General features: G+C 38.9%; 1 protein-coding gene across 1 annotated transcript in view; it reads left to right on the top strand.

Annotated features, from left to right (window-relative positions):
* Positions 1-19,812, top strand: part of LOC126406584 (regulating synaptic membrane exocytosis protein 1-like) — a 131,064-nt gene that overhangs the window by 74,539 nt on the left and 36,713 nt on the right. Inside the window, exons 7-11 of the mRNA XM_050070944.1 lie at positions 9,417-9,457; positions 11,395-11,508; positions 11,674-11,773; positions 13,461-13,584; positions 17,771-17,817. Coding sequence (XP_049926901.1) covers positions 9,417-9,457; positions 11,395-11,508; positions 11,674-11,773; positions 13,461-13,584; positions 17,771-17,817 — 426 coding nt within the window. The remainder of the gene's footprint in view (positions 1-9,416; positions 9,458-11,394; positions 11,509-11,673; positions 11,774-13,460; positions 13,585-17,770; positions 17,818-19,812) is intronic.

Raw genomic sequence — 19,812 nt, 5'->3', positions numbered from 1 at the left:
TAAGGCTGTGGGCATTGGTGCACAGCATTCACAGGTACACCACCAATCTCCAGAGCTACGCAGCCTTGCAGAAGCCATTCCTCCTCTCTCGTCCTCTACCTGTTGCGCCTCTCTGCCATTCCTCCTCTCTCGTCCTCTACCTGTTGCGCCTCTCTCTCTCTCCTCCTCACTAAGCTCTTCGTCAGTGTATTCTGGCTCAAATAAATAAGGGCGGCCATCAAACTCCGCAAAATCAAATTCCTCCTCCACAAAGTCGAAGTCTGGCAAAAAGTCAGCCATTATTCTATAAATCTTTAATAAAATAAATGAATGAACTTTTCAGGCTACTGTCCGGTTCTGCCTCCTAGCTGTTGCTGCTTGTTCTCGCGAGATTTCAGGCACAGTATGAGATTGCTGCTTGTTCTCGCGATATTTTGCCCGTTCACTTACGTTTTAACAGGTCTGACGCTACTATGCGCCCCGGCTGTATCTACGCTAACGGCTAACATGCTAACTATTATTTTTATGTCACTAGTCACTTGAAACAAATTTAGGACGATAGGAGACAGGTTGAAATAAACCGAAATTTCCCTGTAAATGGTTAGTTTTTTTAATGGTAAATGGACTGCACTTGTATAGCACCCTTCCAGTCTTCTGACTACTGAGTCACATTCACCCATTCACACACTGGCGGCCGAGGTTACCATTACAAGGTGCCACCTGCTACTCAGTAACCAGCCATCGGGAGCAAGTTGGGGTTCAGTATCTTGACCAAGGATACTTCAACATGCGGACTGGATGAGCCAGGGATTGAATCGCCGATCTTCGGATTGGTGGACGACCTGCTCTACCTCTGAGCCACAGCCACCTAAAATAATATCAGTAGAAGTGTACACTTTCCAGCGCTTTACCTTGCCTTCAGACGGCCCTTTCCAATAGGGAATTGAAGTCGTTATCTGAAAGCCACCAGACTCCATTGACAAAAACCATCATTTTACTTTGCAGACATGAGAGTTGCTGTCATTCTACAGATTGACTTATTTATAAAGGCAAGCAGGCAGAACAAAGGACAGAAATAACTAAACTTAAAACTGGCAGACAAAGAAAGTAGCAACCAAAGGTTTACAGTGCAGTAGCTGTTATTGTGAATTAAAAGAGATTACAGGAGGTCATGTAAATTGTTTCACAAAATACATTGCCTGATGTTGTTTAACAACAGTGTTGAAGCTGACCCTCTTCACAGTTGTACAGTTCATCTTTGATTGGCCAAAAAAGTAATTCCTGGGGGGATGTCATGTTAACTGTTGCCATGATTACATTTTTATTTTTGTTAGATTTCTCAAAGCACCCAGGACCACAATGTCTCCTACAACTATACTGTGTTTATCAACCTGATTAGGTCATTCCAATGAGGGATATCAAAAACACAAAAAATTCAAAACATCTCACCAACAGATAATTTACAGTACTTTTACAAACCTCTTTAACCAGGACTGTTTGCAGTAATTCTATTAACTTAAAGAAATAATAATATAATGCAGGTAATTTAATTTCACACACTTACTGTATTTATGTTTAATTATTGCAATGAATGAGGTCAGAGGCATTGTACTTTATGCTGTATGTGTGTTTGAACACTCCCACTTTAACACTACCACTGGAGGTGAATGTAAGACGTGGAGAGAGCCTGTTTAGCCTCAGTGTGCTGTCTTCATTCAGATTTGAATCTAGAGACGCTTCTCTTCTTTTACTCTCGGGGTTCAGTGATCAGAACAGGTAAGACTGCTCTGATAGAGCCTACTGATTCAAGGTTATGGCTTGTTCTCACTTTTTATACTTTAGTATAAAGTGTTTGATTAAATCTAAAGTATTACCAAACTGCTTGAAAAAATTAACATCTTAGCAGCTTTCTAATTGATATCTGTCATTGGGTTGTGTTTGCAGAAACACTGCACCTCCTGCAACCTTTTCTAACTTCTGTGTACAGTGCATGCAGCGGGCCGTAGCCGGCAGTCTGAATGTCAAAGTGAGCGGCGACACAGTATACCAGCGTGCATGTTAACAAGTGTGTGTGAGCCCGGGTGTCATATTGTATTGTTTTCAGCTTGGCCCTAAGGGGGGACAATCCCACACTGAGTCTACATGTGTGTGCATGTTAGTGTGTCTGAGATAGGGATGTTTGACCCCAGTTGATCCCAGCGTTGACTGAGTGTGGCCTCACATAGCCAACTATGTCCTTAAGCCTGAGAACACACTACTGTCATGTCCAAGCTGGGTTATGTCACTTCACTACAAACCATTCCAGGGCGCTCTGGCTCACTGCTATGTATCCAACTGTGCTGGAAATATAAAAAGGTAAATTGGCCTAGCTAGGGGTGGAGTGATATTCTACTATTCTTTAATTCTAGATTGCAGCAGGATAGACCTACTGTGGGATTGCTGTTACATGTATAAGAAAACAACATAAAGTAGACCTCTTGGCTTGAGCTGGGCAATATTACTGAAGAGAAAAGATGGATTGTGTACTGGCAATATGATGGCCATTGGAATTTGATACACTTTTCAAACTTTTACTATTTGAGTAAAATGTTTCCCACGTGTCCCTGAAAATGTGGGAAACACATTGTGCAACTGTATCATGTCACTGTCAACAGAAGATACAAGGCCCCCAAAATTAATATTGGTGTGGTGATTTGATTGATTGAACAGTTGGAGTTTTGGACAGAGACAAAGTCAAGTTCAAATCAAGTGACATCATGATTTTTTGGTTGTTGACAAAAACAAATTTTAATCAAAGGACAACTCTCAATCTTCTCATGTGATTTTCAGATGTATACTTCACAGTATTCATCAGCACATGGACTTTGCATAGCTGTCATGGAGTTTCCCTGATAACTGTGCAGACATCCATCTAAGATGAAGTCCATTTTAAACCTGTTTTAAAAGGTTCAGAAGTTCATTCATCTATTCAGCGAATTCACACGCGTATGACGAGTTATTCGTGCAAGTTATTTGCACATATGAAGCAAGTCAACACAAAATATACTAGCGTTCAAACTTGTGTGAGTAACGCGACTTGAAAATTTGCATCGCGTTTGGTGTGAACACAACATCAGACTCACCCTGAGTCTGGGTCCACAACTGCCTGTCAAAGTCAGGAGCGCTCACTGTGCAGCTAAATGCTTATATGAAATTATGTTTTTGACATTTTACTGATAATGGCTTTTAAGTTATCAAACATGCACAATTTGTTCTTTAAGGGTATTTCATAAAAATGTCTCAAGATTTAAGTAGAAGTGAGTAATATAACTGCACATTTTTAAATGACACTTCCACAGAGGAAACTTGTCACAAGGTTGGCAAAAATGTCATACATGCACACACTAGGTCTTTAGAAAATACACAACTTGTTTTAAGAAGTGAGAAACTTAAATGCCTCAGTTTGATTGTCCAGATGTCCTTTTGACTGTTTTAACCACATCCAGAGATTTACACACCTTCATACACCCACATAAAACATTACAGAACTGGCTCCTAATGATGTATGTTACAGTAACAAACAAACAAAAGGTCCAGTATGAAGGATTTTGGGGGATATATTGGCAGACATTGAATATAATATTCATAACCGTGTTTCCATTAGTGTATAATCACCTTAAACTAAGAATTGTTGTGTTTTTGTTATCTTAAAATGAGCTCTTTATATCTACGTATGGTGCAGATCCTCTTCCACAGAGTCAACCATGTTGTTACAGTAGCCCAGAAAGGACAAACCAAACTCTGGCTCTAAATAGGGCCATTTGTGTTTTTGTTTTTTTTCGCGTCAGCCACCGTAGTTCTCCTACACACTCGGCACAGAGAAGAAGTTTCAGTAGGTTATAATCTGCAAACTCACTGCTAGATGCCACTAAATACTAAACACTAGATCTTGAAGCAGTTCAATGAAAGCACAAGCTTATGAGCATATCAATCAAATGAGCAATAATAATATTGTGTCAAACAACAGAAGTGGTTGTTTACCCTTTGATGATTAGAGTGACTCTAGGTCTTTTTACAGTGTTTACCAAACACACTGTATTTGACTGTAGCCACGCTCACGCTACGTTAAAGCTACATTTTCATCGATAAAGTGTGTTGTGTTCTGATGAGACAGGGAGCACACAGCACCAGCCTGGACCCAGACCAGGCGCTTTGACATCGATCAAGTGGAGGTTTAGGATCAGAGTGTTCTGTCAGGCCAGGTTTTAAACACACCAGCGTGGCAGCGAGATGCTGCTTCCTTTTTTAGCTCGAGACTGAGACCAGGTCAGCTCCGAGATGTGGTTGCTGGCAGCCGAGAAGCGTCCAGGCATGTAAATCATTGTAAGATCAGCGCAGGAAAACACACACACACACACACACACACACACAAATATGCAGTCAGTCACAGTACAGTAGATCCTATTATGATCTCTGCAAGTATCCTCCTACACACAAACACACACTTCCAACTTATCCTCTGATAGGAAGGATGGAAAGAAAAAGCACATCAGATATAATACTCTGCACCTTGGTTCACAACTCTCACTTTTAACTCCTTATCCCAGAGTTTGTCAACCTTTTCTGGCCCTGGTGAACCTTTTTATAGGCTAGTAAAGGTAAGTTAACAAAAGCAGTCAAATGACAAGTGTTTTATCAGCTCTAGAAGCTAACCAGTGGCTACTCCATGAGCTGAACCTCTGTCTACAGCTCCCTTTATAATGTTTCCGACAGAGTCAAGACTGAGACTAAACCCTCACCAGTTGATGAACCATGTAGAACACATGGAAATGAAGAGACAGCATTGTTCTTGTATTGCAGTGTAGAGCTAGATAGTTCTAGTATTATTAGTTTGATAAGCAAAAATGTAAGCATATACTCTTACTTTGTTTTAATGTAATGCTATTTGGTTTCTTACCTGCTTAGCTTACATACTTCACTCTTACCTAATTTGCATTTTCAAACAGTAGAGAAAAAGGCTTTTAGAATAAAAAGTACCTAATATTTTATCCAAAGTAATGCTATCACAGATAATGTTGTATGGGGTTGGCTGTTAACGTCCCCCAATCCAATAACGAGCGAGGACAGAGCTGCTAATGTTAGCCTGAACTCTGATTGTGTCCAGGGCGGGTTTCCATACAGAAATAAAACACAGTGGATATGCTCGTTGTGAACTGGGCTTTTTAAACACATATCCATAACCACAAAAACCAACCCAATGGCCAGAAGAAAGTGTTGGCATTGTACGTTTCTGCAAACCCAAATTCGTTACATTTGCAGGTTTCATACGTATCATATCAACGTTTCTAAAGTGAAGTAGTATATGAGCTGACTTTGTCATTGGTCGGTGGAAGAGATGGTGACTGATGTGTCACCAAGGAGTGATGCCTGCCAAGCTGCAGACCACTGTTCGAAACCAACAAAGAAGAAAACTGACTGTGGTTAAGCAAGTCGTTGCTGTGTTTCCAGCAGCTTTTAAGGCCCCAAACATTGCATTGTTTCTCGTCAGGATAGTGGCACCAAAAGTGGTCGTTTAAGCCAAAGTACGATCTTTTACTAACCGTGACAAAGTGTTTTTTGTGTCTCAACCTAACCACACATTAACCACGACATTGCTGAAACATAAAGTTTAACGTGTCCGCTGCAAACAATGTATCTGTGGTTTGCAAAAACAAACACTGCCAACATTTATTCTGGAAATTGAGTTGCAAAAACTGATGCAATTACTGATTTGCTCCTTGGTCTTTGAAGAATCGCAGAGTTACTCCTGTTAGTCAGCTGCACACAATGTGTGTGGCTTTTGTTTGAGAAGTCAATCAGTCTCTTACTCTTAGGTTTTTGGTTTTGGAAAAGCTAGGGGGAAAAAGCTCTCACTAAGCTTTGACAGAAAAACTGCTGGTTGGGGGAGGGTTTAGCAACTGGTCAATTGATATTAGCAGTCAATGTGCAGATATATCATTTTAATAGATTTAATAGCCAATGGATAACATGACTTGATGTTGCTGTTGACATGAACATAAAGATAACTCCAAATGGACTTCATTTAAAAGACAATATATTTAACACTTAATACTATATGTTCTTTTAGTAAAAAAAAATGTATCAGAAAATTATCAGCATAGCGTATCCATTCTTTAAATATCATACAACTCTGTCTGCACAACAAGGGACCCTTCATGGGGTCCTGACCCTGTTGTGACTATGTCAGCCTTTCTTTTTCATTCAGGTTTTTGTAAGTCTAGAAACACAGGAACACACACTCACCCATGTGGCCCACCCACTGCACAAAATTACGTTCACGCTTGAGTTATGAAACTGAGAACTCAGTTGTCTATCGTCAGAGCGTTTGCTTTAAGATTACATAATGTCACTATAAGTTGTCACAACTCATTAACCTCATAGCCTCCTGGCTCCTAGGAACGCTTGGCTCTGTTTTACCCTGTGTCATAACAGTGTCGTCGGGGTCCTGCACACATTTCAACACCGCCCCTCGGCCCATGTGTACAGAGGAGGCTGTTTTTGGACTCAAGCAGGAGATGGGGCTGAACCATTAAAAATATTTTTTGTATAATTGTCTGCCTTAAAATATCCAGCTGAACCTGAGAAGAATGCAGCAGTTCATGTTGAGCGCTCCCTGAAAGAAAAACATTATCATTATCATGATCCTTATTATAAATCATTAAAGCTATAGTGCGTAACTTCTGTCGCCGCCCAGCGGATAATGCGTTATTACAACAAATAAGCCAGCACTTCCATGTACACAGAGTAACACTCGCTTCACACCGTGTACACAATGCTACACAACGTGGCGAACACCAGGCTGCTAACATTACATTACGTTCATAGCACCATTTCCAAGAAAATAATAAAGTACTAGGTCCAGTACATGTAACAGCAACACATACTACTCATAATATAATTATAAACCAAGTCACTTACTTATCCAACTGCAGCAAGGCAACATCCGTGTCTGCCCTCAGCCCAATTTCTTCCTTCAGAGCTCTCCACCGAGGAAAAGCGACACCAATACAAATCCTTGTTTGCCTTCTCCGTCGGTCACTTTCCTTCTTTGCTAATAGACCTTCAGCCGAACGTCCAGGCTTTTTCTTTGTGGTAAGATCCACTTCTGAACCGTGTCTCGGCCGCTTCTTTGGGTTCTCCGCCATGTTGCTTTCTCTTTCTACCTGTGCTATACCTCTTGCTATGAGACTCTCCGCTCTTCCTCCCCCTGCCCTTCATTTCCTGTGTGCCAGCGCGGGAATGTCGCCGGTCGACACGCAAACTGAAAATGATATATATTGAAAAATACCGCAAGATGTTAGAGGAGCCGATCGGCTTAATCAGCATTGTGTCATCTCTAGTAGTGGCTTGGGTGAAACGGACATACGTACATACACACTATAGCTTTAAGTTGTGTTTGCAGACATACAGTGTACCGTACTACAGGCACCTACTGAATTAAAGTGAAGCTGCGCCATTTAACAAATTATTGGAACTTATTTAGAAATATTATGGAAAACAATCGTTACTTAAAATCCACTTGCCAGCTTTTTCCGAAGCTTTCAGCTCTATCACACTGTCTTCATCAACCAATAGAACTTGCTGAGTTGTCACAGAGACAGATCTATTAGCACTTTTAGGATCTTTAGCCGGCTCTATTCACCAATGAGGACTGTATGATATAGTAAAGTGATTGGACATTGACTTGGGATTGTTTTGTCAAATTATTTCAAAGGTCAAGAATTAACTTTTATGCTTATTTAGAAATAGTTTTCAGTGATTTTTTTTTTTTTAAGATTATTTTTATTGGCTTTTTGCCTTTATTGACAGGACAGAAGGTGAAATGGGGAGACAGAGAGAGAGTGGGGACTGACATGCAGCAAAGGGCTGCGAGCCGGATTCGAACTTGCAGCCACTGCAGCGAGGCAATGCCTCTGTACATGGGGCGCTGGCACTATCCACTACGCTACCGACGCCCCCTGATTCAGTGACTTAAACCTTTGAGGTTAATTTATTGCAGTGGAGAATTTATATATTATGATTAAACATTTGTTATGTGTCTGGCCAATCGGAGCTCTTGCCACTGCTCTGGTATGATTTCAATTTTAAATGGTTAAAATGAAAGCTGTCATGAAATCTCCATGTTAAAGCAAGAAAGATATTGTGTTTAACAAAAATTAAAATTCAAAAGCTCATTATAAATCTTTTTTTTTTTTACATATATATATATTTATCTATTTTTGCAAAGGTTTCTTTAATTGATTCAGTTGGATATTAGAATAAAAAACAACTCCTTAAAATTACATTCTTAATAAATTGTTTTCAGACAGAATTAGTAAATAGAATACTTGGATAAAAAGTTTAGTTTTCATTTTATTTTTTCTTAGACTTACTTCTGTTGCATGTTTAAATTAAAAATAGGAATAAAAGACAACTCCATTTTAAAATTAGATTATCAATAAATTGACAGAAGAAAAAGACAGAATAAGTAAATAGAATAATTAGATAAATAAGTAAATGAATATAGTTTTTATTTTATTTTTTAGACTTATGTTATATTTTACAATTTAATATAATAATAAAAAATCATTAAAAAATAAATTATTAATGAATAGTTTTGAGACAAAAAATAAGTAGAATAATTAGACTAAAAATATATTTTTTATTTTATTTTTATTTTTTATTTCTAAACTTACTACTTACTACATAGATTAAATATAAGGATAAAAAGACGAGACAAATAAGGACATAGAATAATTAGATGAAGAATAATTTATTATGGACTGACTTTTGTCGTGTGTATCATTTAAATGCAAACATTTGAAGTTCTAATAGCTATTTGAGACTGATAAATTCATTCATGGATTGTATTTAAAAAGCATAAGTTAATTAAAAAAAATAATGTAAAGGAAATATATGCATTTTTTAAATGTTTTTCTGCAGCTCTAATAGAGTTTTTGTTTGAGCTGCTTCACATTGACCATTAACATGAGGTCATTATTTATCACAGTTTGTATTTAGTAATACAACACTGTGTTACCCCTGGAGAAGAGCCACAACATCTAATCTGTAAAATATCTGGGAGGGATTTCGAGCATTTTGAAAGGCTTAGCTGTGCTTTGGTATATCACCACTGCCTCGGCGGACTACTTTGAGTCTGAGTCCTGCCACAGCGGTGATAAATTTCTAATTCTAGCCCAGGCCTGAATATTCAATAAACTTAACCCTCTCCACTGTAAACAAATACCTTCCAAATTTGGCTGAGCTGTGTATGAAAGGACTCAGGCTGGTATGTGCTGTGTATACACTTCCACTGTATGCGTGGGTGTGTATGTGTGTGTATGTATGATGGGGATATGAAGAAGGTCACCATCTCTGCTTCATGCACAGTATGTGAGTCACTCTCTTTTCTCTTGCAGGCGACTGGGAGTGCTATCCTCATGACCCCACTGTATGGCATGTAAGTCATCGTTTTTTCTTTTTATCTCATGTTTTTCATATTCAGCTGAAATGTTTTTAGATCAGTTTGATGTGGAGCCAGATTGTCCCAAATTTGTCTTTGCAGATTTCAATAGAGATGATAGGTGTGTCAACAGTTATGTGTTACATGTGAATGTATGTGTAAGTTTCACCATTGCTGTAGTGAGCACAGTCCTCCACTTTAACTTGGATGCCCTTTTGAGAAAGTTACCTTTTTTTTTTCCATTGACTGTTGTAATGGTTGCTGCCACTGTGTATGCTAATCACTCAATTGTTTTGCTATTTATCCAAAGAATTCATTAACCCTTTAAAAACGGACGATCCGAGGATGGCTGTAGGAGATGGTTGTTTGCACGATCCTGTTTCAGTCAATCTAAAATAAGAGTGATAATTACTCTTTCTATACCTGAAAGCAAAGGCGTCTGTCTTCCACATCATCACCTTACGTTACCTTACCTTAAATGCAGTGCAAACATAGCATTCGCAGTGGCACGGAGGGTTTGAACCCCGGGGTGAGGGGGCCTTCTTCACGGAGTTTGCATGTTATCCCTGTTTCAGTGTGGGTTTTCTACTGGTACTTCCTCCCACAGTCCAAAGACATGCAGGTTAATTGGTGACTCTAAATTGGCCATAGGTGTGAATGTGAGTGTGAATGGTTGTCTGTCTCTATGTGTCAGTCCTGTGATAGTCTGGTTACCTGTCCAGGGTGTACCCTGCCTCTCGCCCAATGTCAGCTGGGATAGGCACCAGCATCCCTGCGACCCCTAACAGGATAAGCATTTACAGAAAATGAATGAATGAATGAACGCAGTATTCACCATGATAACACTGATATTTCCCTGGTGTGAAGGTGAAGGGATGACCTGCCTCCTCTGATTGGCTTGTACTCGTTGCCTTCGTTGGTTGGGTTGGTTAGGTTTAGGCAAGAGGTGTAAGATTGGTTAGGGTTAGAGTAAGAATGTCATGGTAAGCCAATTAGAGGCAGAGTAAGGCAGGATAGGGCAGGTCATGCCTTCGCTATCCTAGGAATCACAGATTTGCTCCCTGTAATGGCAACGGGAGATTGTTGTTTGCACAATGCTGATTTTTGTATTTCTTTTTATGACACTATTTCAATACTTTTATCAGTTATTATGGTTTATTGACTTACATAAGCTTTCAGCTCTGGTTGTGCAGATTTTAGAAATATGAATCATTTGAAGATACTCCAAGAATTGACATTGACAATAAGCAAAAATACCAATGTAGGCACTGGCAGACCATTTCTATTGCAGAGTTCAAAGGCTTAATGTAAAACACATGACAGCTTTTTTTTATCAGGAAATAGCCACCAGATCCGGTGTCAATACCAGCAAATGTTTCGGCTTTTACAAGTGTAATGTTAAATGACTGTTGTGTTATAGCAGTTGATGATAATGGATAGCAAACTCAAGCTAATTCATTCCTTGGAACTGCTGCAAACCATTGCCGCCCTTAGCAGGAAAAAGCATAGCGTAAATGAACCCACAATGCTTTAAGTTACCAATCATCAAACACTAGCTCTTGAAGAAACTAGACATGCATTAAGCCACATTACTAATGCAACTGAAATGCTGTTCACTTTTGATCCGTATACATATTTAACAACTATTTTAAAGGAAGACTTAATCATGCTGATCCAACAAGGACACTCACAGGTAACAACATGATCATAAACAGTCTATATTCTCACAGAAAGGAAACACTGTAGACTTCAGAAGGTTTACTGCAGCTGAAACATGACATAACATTCCAAAATATGGAATTTCATAACATTCAAAACTGGTTGTATTTCTCCAGTAGTAACTGATTTTATATTCCTGTCTTCATATTTGCGTATATGTCCACTGAGTATCAGTGTGTGCAGCTGTACGTATCTCTTGTTGTCTCTTGTTGCAGCATCCTGTAACCTGGCAGCCGTCCAAAGAGGGGGACCATTTAATTGGAAGAATCACCCTCAGCAAGAGGAGCGCCAGCATGCCTAAAGAAGCCGGAGCTCTGCTGGGGTTAAAGGTCAGAGTTGGGCACACATACACACGCACAAAGTGTTGCTTATTTATGGTTGTGATATTATTATTATAGTAATGTGTTCAGTCACCATTGCTTACACCGATATGACGGCTATGACGCTAATCTTTGTCTCTCTCTGTGTCTCTCTCTATTTGTCTCTCTGTCTAGGTGGTGGGAGGCAGAATAACAGAGTCAGGGAGATTAGGTGCCTTCATCACTAAAGTCAAGAAAGGAAGCCTGGCTGACGTGGTGGGACATCTCAGAGCAGGTAGTCTAAACCATAATGTGTTATAATATTTGTAGGTCTTGACAAAGACTGGAATTATGATCATTATGGTCATTATGATCCAAACATAAGGCCTATTAACATCACAGTGTCTTAAAAACCATTTTAGAGGCCTTATTTAATGCTATACAGCGGCAGGTTTGTTGTACGTTTACTATTGGATTAGGAGGAGCTGATTTACTAAATACATTTAACTTGTTTTTTTTTTGTGGCTTTATGGTTTCATACCTTGTATTAGCTTAACTGGTCATAATACACAGTATATTGTATTATATGTTAACAAATCTCATAAAAAGGCCAAAATGAGGAATTAATTGATCCTACTAACAAGTTTTGTGTGTATATTAAAACCTGATATATGTTCGTCCTTTGAACTGTGGAGCTTCAATATTCAATATCAATAAGTCACAGTCACTACGTTTACATGCACAAAATAGCCCTTACTCCGAAAAATAAATTATTCCTGCTAAGCTGTTTACATGGCAAATGAAAATGAATATTCCACTGATATTCCTGTTTACATGCAGCCGTGCATACTCAGATGAACATGTCCTAACATGTTGTTAATCACGTGAAAATATAGAGCAGTGGAACGGCTGAATGGCTTGTGCCATTTTGCTCTTTTGCATCAAAACAGGGTTTTCAATGTTTCCTACCTGTTGCAAACTTGTTGGACCATACAAACACAGCCTCCCTCTTTTATTTCTTCAACCACCTATTTCAGAAGGTCGGTGATGTGATATTTGCACATACCCGAAAACCTGCTGAAAGTCTTTCATAAAGTTTAAAAGCAGGTGTGTTTCTTATTCCAACCAGAAATTTGGACTCTACTCCACAGCCTTGCAAACTGTTGAGTAGCTGGTTTGTGTACAACATGACATGACAATGCACAGAGGTGACTGTAAACAGACAAGAGGCTGTGTGACACAAACTGCATTAAAAACCCCAGTGGTGACACATATTCTGAATAGGCTGTACTGTATACAAGTCCAAACAATGCTGGTAAAACCTCAATAATGATACACATCACACGTCTTAATCAGAAAATGTTACATTCAGAAAATGGTCTGATTTGGACAATTAATACATGACCCTTATCAAATTCAGAATATTTTCATACTCAAAATAATGCTGAAATATTAGTGTGCATTTTAACGTTCCCACTAATGCACCAGGTGACATGCTCCTTCATTACCATGCACACACACACAATGTTGTTTATTTTGACTCCATCCCACATACACCGTCCTGTTGCCACAAGTACTCACAGGCGCACCGAATGTGGATTAATCCGCCGTCGAAAATAGTTCCAAATAAATGCACGATTCCCTCCTGCTTGAGTCACACTTGCTAAGAACTACAGTGCACAGCTTTTCTACGAAATTACCAAGCCTTTTTAAGAAAATAAATATTTGTGAAATGTGTGTTGCCAGTTGGCATGAATGGGCTCTGAGCTGTGCACCGGGGCTGGAAAGTATTGAGAAGTGGACTAACACATTGTTGGTTTTGCTCTTTTAATGGGATTTTTTGACGGAATGAAAAATATAGAATAAAGATGAATAATCCTTAAACTCGTCTGATACCCTGATTCATACCCAGCCCTCACGCCCAGCTTTGAATATCACAATATTACAAATAATTTCAAATGCACATGCATGTCTGATTCCAGGGGATGAAGTTTTGCAGTGGAACGGGAAGCTATTACCGGGAGCGACCATGAAGGAAGTTTACAACATCATCCTGGAATCTCAAGCTGAGCCTCAAGTGGAGCTGGTGGTATCCAGGCCTATTGGGTAAGTCAGGAATAAAACACATTCTATACACCTCTCTCTGTTGTTTTTTGATTTTGATGCTGTAAAAAAAAATGCAACCCTTAAGTCAGTCTAAATGTTGCTGTTTGAATTTAACCCTTATTTAACCAGATAGTGTTGGCTAAGGCTCTGACTCAGAGTTGGCCGACCACAGACAGGGATGTTTATTTGTATTCTGACCATGACTGTGCGACTGCATTCAAAGTATTAAAAATAGCCTGCCATTACCTGCTGCAGGGGTTGCCAAGTTTTGAAACAGGAGATTTCCATCTTGTCTCGTATGTCCCCTTTAAAAAAGCACTTGTGTTTATTACTAGGATGATATAAGGTGAATTATTATTGACCACATAAAATCGGCTGTAAGCTCCATAAAAGACAAGAAGTGGCTGCATCAGATATTTCTTGTTGGTTGATGCCTTGTAAAAATTCAGCCAAGCTGGTCATGAACACAGTTGTGAGTGCAGTTGTTGGCCTGTGGTTTGAAAGTGACTGATTTAAAAGAATGCATAATTTTTTGCCTCATAAAATGTATTTATCTGGGTCAGATGATGGTTGATGTGTTCTTTCTAAAATGACTATAAAGGAAAAGTCAGCATGCTCATTTGGGATATATTGATTAATGCTTTTGAGAAGTGCTGTGGATGTCGTCTTTACTAGCTTATTAAAACAGAATTTTATTTAAATTCAATAAGGCAGACATGTTCATTTGAAGTATGTGGTTGAATAGCTGTATTAGGGGCCTATTTCATTGTTGCATGCAGACAGGAAATAACCTCATAACTATACTGATGAATTTCTCATGATCACGTTGACTTAATTGATCTATCTCATGCTATCATTTGTTTAAATGTCTTGAAGTCACAATTATTGTAGTAGAGTTATTGCAATTGAAGATAATTTGTTAAAATGCATTTAATTTTTTGAGTATGTTCAAACCACTGTAGGATAAGTCTTATTTGTGTGAAGTGCGGAGGATCAATATGCACGGATAAATGATGAATATAGTAAGTTGTGATTTGAGAGACATTTGGGAGATAAGTCTGTTTAAATTATTAATAGCCATAGTTTAATCAATAAGAGCTGGTTTTTACACTATAATGATAAGACACGTTAAACTTATCTCACTATCTCAAAAGCAGATATTATGTATCTTAAAAAGTTGGTTTGTAATTTAAGAACAGTATCCTAATAATCTGTTTGGAAGTTTGAAAGAAAGACCTATGTAATTTAGTGCTAATCGTTTGGAAAATAGACATTTCCTTGCTTCATTTAAAGTAATAATTTGTTTATCATTCATTTCTTATTGATGTTAGACTCTGTACATATGTTGACTCGGATGTCTTCCTGGGTTCTGCTACCAGTTAATTTGAATTAGTTAATTGGAAGTGTAACAATTGACCCTTGGCTAAGCCCCACCCCCAGACGCAGACTGACCAATGATAGAGTAGCATCGGGCCGGCTCAGACCAGGCTCAGCAACACAGCTGTGCTCCATTGACTCCAGTGCAGTTGTTTCAGATTTCCTTTCATTTTCAGGCTGGTTTTGTTTATTCCGAGCTAAGAGGTTGGAAGGATATATACGTTTCTTCCCTGTTCCAAAACCAAAATCAGATCCTGAAAAGTGTAGGGTTAGCTAACTAGCTAATGAAGGTACAGCCTACTGAATGTATGCACATGCTGCTTTTGCTTTTTAATGCTCATACCACTTACAAAGATCGACCCTGCTCTACAGGGACCAGTGAAAGTAAGCATGGAAACATTGCAGATATTTAACCAGCTGTATGGCATCAGAAGAATGGTGTTTGCCTTGCCGTGGAGCTCCTCACAGTCCAGTGGTGGAGGTCTGACCACTGGCGGTGGCACGGGGGTGAAGCCAAACTCCGTTCATCTGCACACAATGCGATGCCACACAGCTGGTTCAATATCAGCGAAGTTTCCCTTTATATTCATTGTCTTCTGTCTCGATCACCAGTGATGTGGTGGTTCACTTTTGCACTGTGATCTGTAGCCTATAGTTCCGCTTTAGCTTCTAACTATCTTCATCATTTGAGCCTGTTTTGCTGCTGAGTCAGTTTGACATCCTGTATATATCCTTCAAACATATGTCATAGACCCCTCTGTCTGCCTTTTTCAGGAATCACTTTTTTGTTTTTCCAAAAATGTGATAATATTTCATCGGTGAGTGCAGGAAGTTACAGTGTGGGCACTATGCTAGCTCATACAGCTTGGTGGAGCATTGCAAAGGGGCAGGGCTTAGCAAAGGGTCAATTTTATATTGCCTCCATTTCTCTGTTTGCCTTTAGTTAGTGACAAATTATATAGTCCAGAACACTTCCAAGGAACTTATTTGAAAATTATAAGGAAAGACCTGTAAAATAAAGCATTACTATCACATCTCAGTATATATATCTGAAACAAGAATGTCAATTCACTTCCCAGGATAAGATAGTCAGTCAGTCAGTAACCTGACATAGATCACTGAGTAACAAAGTACAGTACAAGTTGTGTTTCAGCATTTCCAATAAGATATTGTTGTGAGTAAGGTTATCCTATTGCAATGGCTTTACATAAGACTTATTTCACGGTAAAGACGTTATTACTGCGTGAAACTCTTGTAGCCTTTCTTAAGATTTAATTGCTCTTTGATGGGGAAAATAGTTGAATGTATTAATTTCTCTCCAAACACTCACGAAGGGTGTATAGAAAATATCAGTAAGTAATCTGCCCATTTTATTAGGACCCCTTAATCCTTTCACGCTTTTAAAAACAACTTTGGTTTTGCTGGTGCCATTTTGCATCCCTGAATGAACTGAACTGAATGCTATTTATTAGGGATGTCAATTGATGTAACTATTGACTTTTGTGGAAAAAAAACAAGCTGCAACTTGTAGTCTACAATTAAATTTTTTAAGCTGAAAGTTCACTTAAAGGGATACAAAATGGCCAATGGGAAATGTCCATCAATGTAGCATTGCTTTTGCAAGCAAACTGTTTGTGCGGAGTTTGGAATTCCTCTTTTTCATTCCTGGTTTAGTCTTAGGATCCTAAAGTGAAATTCAGCACTTACAGTGTCAAATAAGAAATGCTTTTTTTTTGTTTTGTTTTTTACTTTTAATCCCTTGGTTTGGAAGTTGGGACATTGGGATTCATAATGCAAGCAATATTTATTTTATTTCATGTACATGTTTTCAATTTTTGATTTTGGAATGGGCTCCAAGGCAACCTAGGGTCCATGAAACACTTATCAGTTAAATATCTGTGTATAAAAGTAAATATTAAAAACTTGAAATAGTTTAACATTTTGGGAGATGTGCTTATTTGCTTTCTTTCCTAGTGAAATGAGAAGATGGATTTCTCATGTTTTTATGATATGTTCAGCGCAGATGCTGGGAGGCCATTCACCTAGCTGCTTCCAGGCTTTATGCTAAGCTAGGCTAACCACATCCCAGTCTTAGCTCTGTAGACAGACATGACAGTTGCATCCATCTCCTCATCTCTCACTCTCAGAAAGAAATTAAATAAGTGTAAATTACCAAATGTTGAACTATTTAAAGAAAATATGGTAATATATAGTATTAGTTTGCTGAAAATTTAAAATACTTCCTCCTCATATGCTGCCAAACCAACACTGAAAAAAACCCTCCAAATATCATTGGTGGGGCTGCAAATTTTAAATAATGAACTTTTTTACTTTTCAGATTTTAAATTCAAAATGACATTTTTCTGATAAGTGTTATACAGATCCCCATGCTTTTATTACATGAAGCTGGTGCAATGGATTCTGGTGTTTCCCATGGGATCCTTAATTGTAGTGGTGGTGGTGGTGGTGGTGGATAAGAAAAGACGGTGGTGTGGACAGAATTGAGCTCCTGGTTCCCAACCATTATTATTTCAGATGACCATTGGCCAGACAAAACATCTGAATGAGTCTGGGAAACACTGCAGTCATGAGAAGAACTTGGCTCTACTCACATCTCCCCTTTGCTTTTCCATGTTTTTTAATCACATTACATTTTAATCTTCAAATAACTTTAATTGCAGTGCTACTTTCTTCCACTACCACATTTATATGCATGTATGCCTGTGCATCAAGAACACTACTAACTTTGTTTAATCCAGTTAGATGCCAGAATGAGAGTGACTGACATGGACTTCTGCTTCTTTTCCAGTGATATCCCAAGAATCCCCGACACGTCCCACCCTCCATTAGAATCTAGTAGGTATCTCCTGTGGAATGTTGAAATATCTTGTATGTCTGTCTGTCAGTGTTTGCTTTGCAAGTAAGCAGATATGTCTGTGTGCTGACATTGGTGCCAGAGCCAGGTGGTAATTAGCCTAGCTTAGCATTAAGACTGGAAACAGGGGGAAACAGCTAGCCTGACTCTCTCCAGAGTTTGTTTGTTCAATCCACACACAAACAGAAATGTGAAACCGCTGATGGTGATTCTAGAGTGAATCATGCTGTGACAACCTTTGGGTGGAGTGGCTTCCTGAAGTTTTGTTTTCACAAAAGTTTACCATTTTTTTTGTACCATTGTGCCTGAACAGAACCAATACTAAAACCTGTGCTCAACATCCATATCTGGCAGCGTACTGGTTTTTGTCAAGAAATAGAATTATAGTGTGTAACTTCTCGTAAAATCTGTAGTTGGCATATTTATATTTCTGTTTGTGTGCTGATTAAATATTCGAGAAACAACTGGTTAATCAGTGAACTTTAGAGGTGCTGGTAGGTGTAGTGTTAAACTTTGGAGCTAGTCTAGTTGCAGTATGTATGCTGAGCTAGGCTAATCATCTCCCAGCTCCAGGTCTGTAAGCAACACACAGATATGAGAGCAGTATCAATCTACTCATTAACTCTATTAATGAAAGTGAATTAATTTACAGTATATCCGAAAAAATGTTGAACAAACAGCTCATTATCACAAGCACAAAAAGTCTCTGCATTCCCATTCCCCTCTAAACTCACAGTTGACAATGCAATTTTGTGTGACTTTAACCAGAACGGTCGCTAACAGCTAATATTGCAGGAAATTCATTATGTCAATGAGCCTGTTTACATCTGGTTAGAACATGCATCTTATTTGATCAGATCACAAGTGAACAGACTTCAGTCTGTCTGTTGACACCTGGCATGAGAATGCGTCTTCACATGTGTCTTGACTGTAGACTGTATGAAATAATGGAAATGGCTTTCATGACATTACCCATTGGTTTGTGGACTCCTGTTTTGAAGCCTCAAGTTCAGCATTTCAACTGTTGCCATGTTTGGGGTTTTAGAGCCAGAAGTGACCATATTTGGACGAGGGGATTGATGCCTCTCAGACAGACTGTCACTCAATTGGCCCTGCCCTTAAATATGTGCAATTTTGAGCCTTGATAAAAATGTTAACGGGTGAGTTGTATAAAAATTCACCCCCTATACAGTTGTTATGATTGTTGGAATTCGCTACGGAGACCAAAACCATTTTTGTAACAGGCTGTGACCATGATTATTTCTGCTGTAAAGTTGGGCATTTTAACATAGGGGTCTATGGGGATTGACTCACTTCTGGAGCATGTCTCAAGTTAAAGAACTGCAGATCATGGCACTTCTGTGTTGGGTTCATTTGTAGCCCCAGAGGTTGACACTTGGTCTAGCCTGTGTAACAGCAGCAACAGAAAGTTTGCATATCCAGTGGGGAGTTGGATAAGAAGGGATGTCAGCTGAGTAGGCAGTTCTTCAGTGTGGCCCAGTACAATTAGCATACACACTGCTGAAAGAATGTGACCATATGCGGCTCAGGCCGCCTCTGAATGTGTTTTGAGCGATAGAATCTAAAGATTCATTGATGATGTGTTAGATGCATTCACACTTGTACTTAGAGCTGTCCACTTGTGATCCGGTTACCTAAGGTGCATGTTAATACCAGGTGTAAATAGGGCCTATAATGTATGTCAAGAGTGAGGTAATGGGTATACGAATAGTCAGTAGTTAAAATAAAACTTGATCATAAGACCATTTTATAAGGCATATGGGGGCCCAATACTTCTAAACAAAAGCCTATTGGACTCAAAGTAGGACAGAAGCTTGGTAGTTTGTCATCCTGACAGCAGGGGAATGGTCTGTGCTCTTTTTATGTGAAGTTTTCCAAGTTAAAGAATGGATGCTGGATATTACATAGATAGGAACACACTGACCAGATTATATTTTCACTCCTTACTGAATAAG

Source organism: Epinephelus moara, chromosome 19 (assembly GCF_006386435.1).
Source record: "Epinephelus moara isolate mb chromosome 19, YSFRI_EMoa_1.0, whole genome shotgun sequence".
Taxonomy (NCBI): Eukaryota; Metazoa; Chordata; class Actinopteri; order Perciformes; family Serranidae; genus Epinephelus; species Epinephelus moara.
Note: the sequence above shows the minus strand (reverse complement) of the source record. Positions and strands in the feature narration are given on the sequence as shown.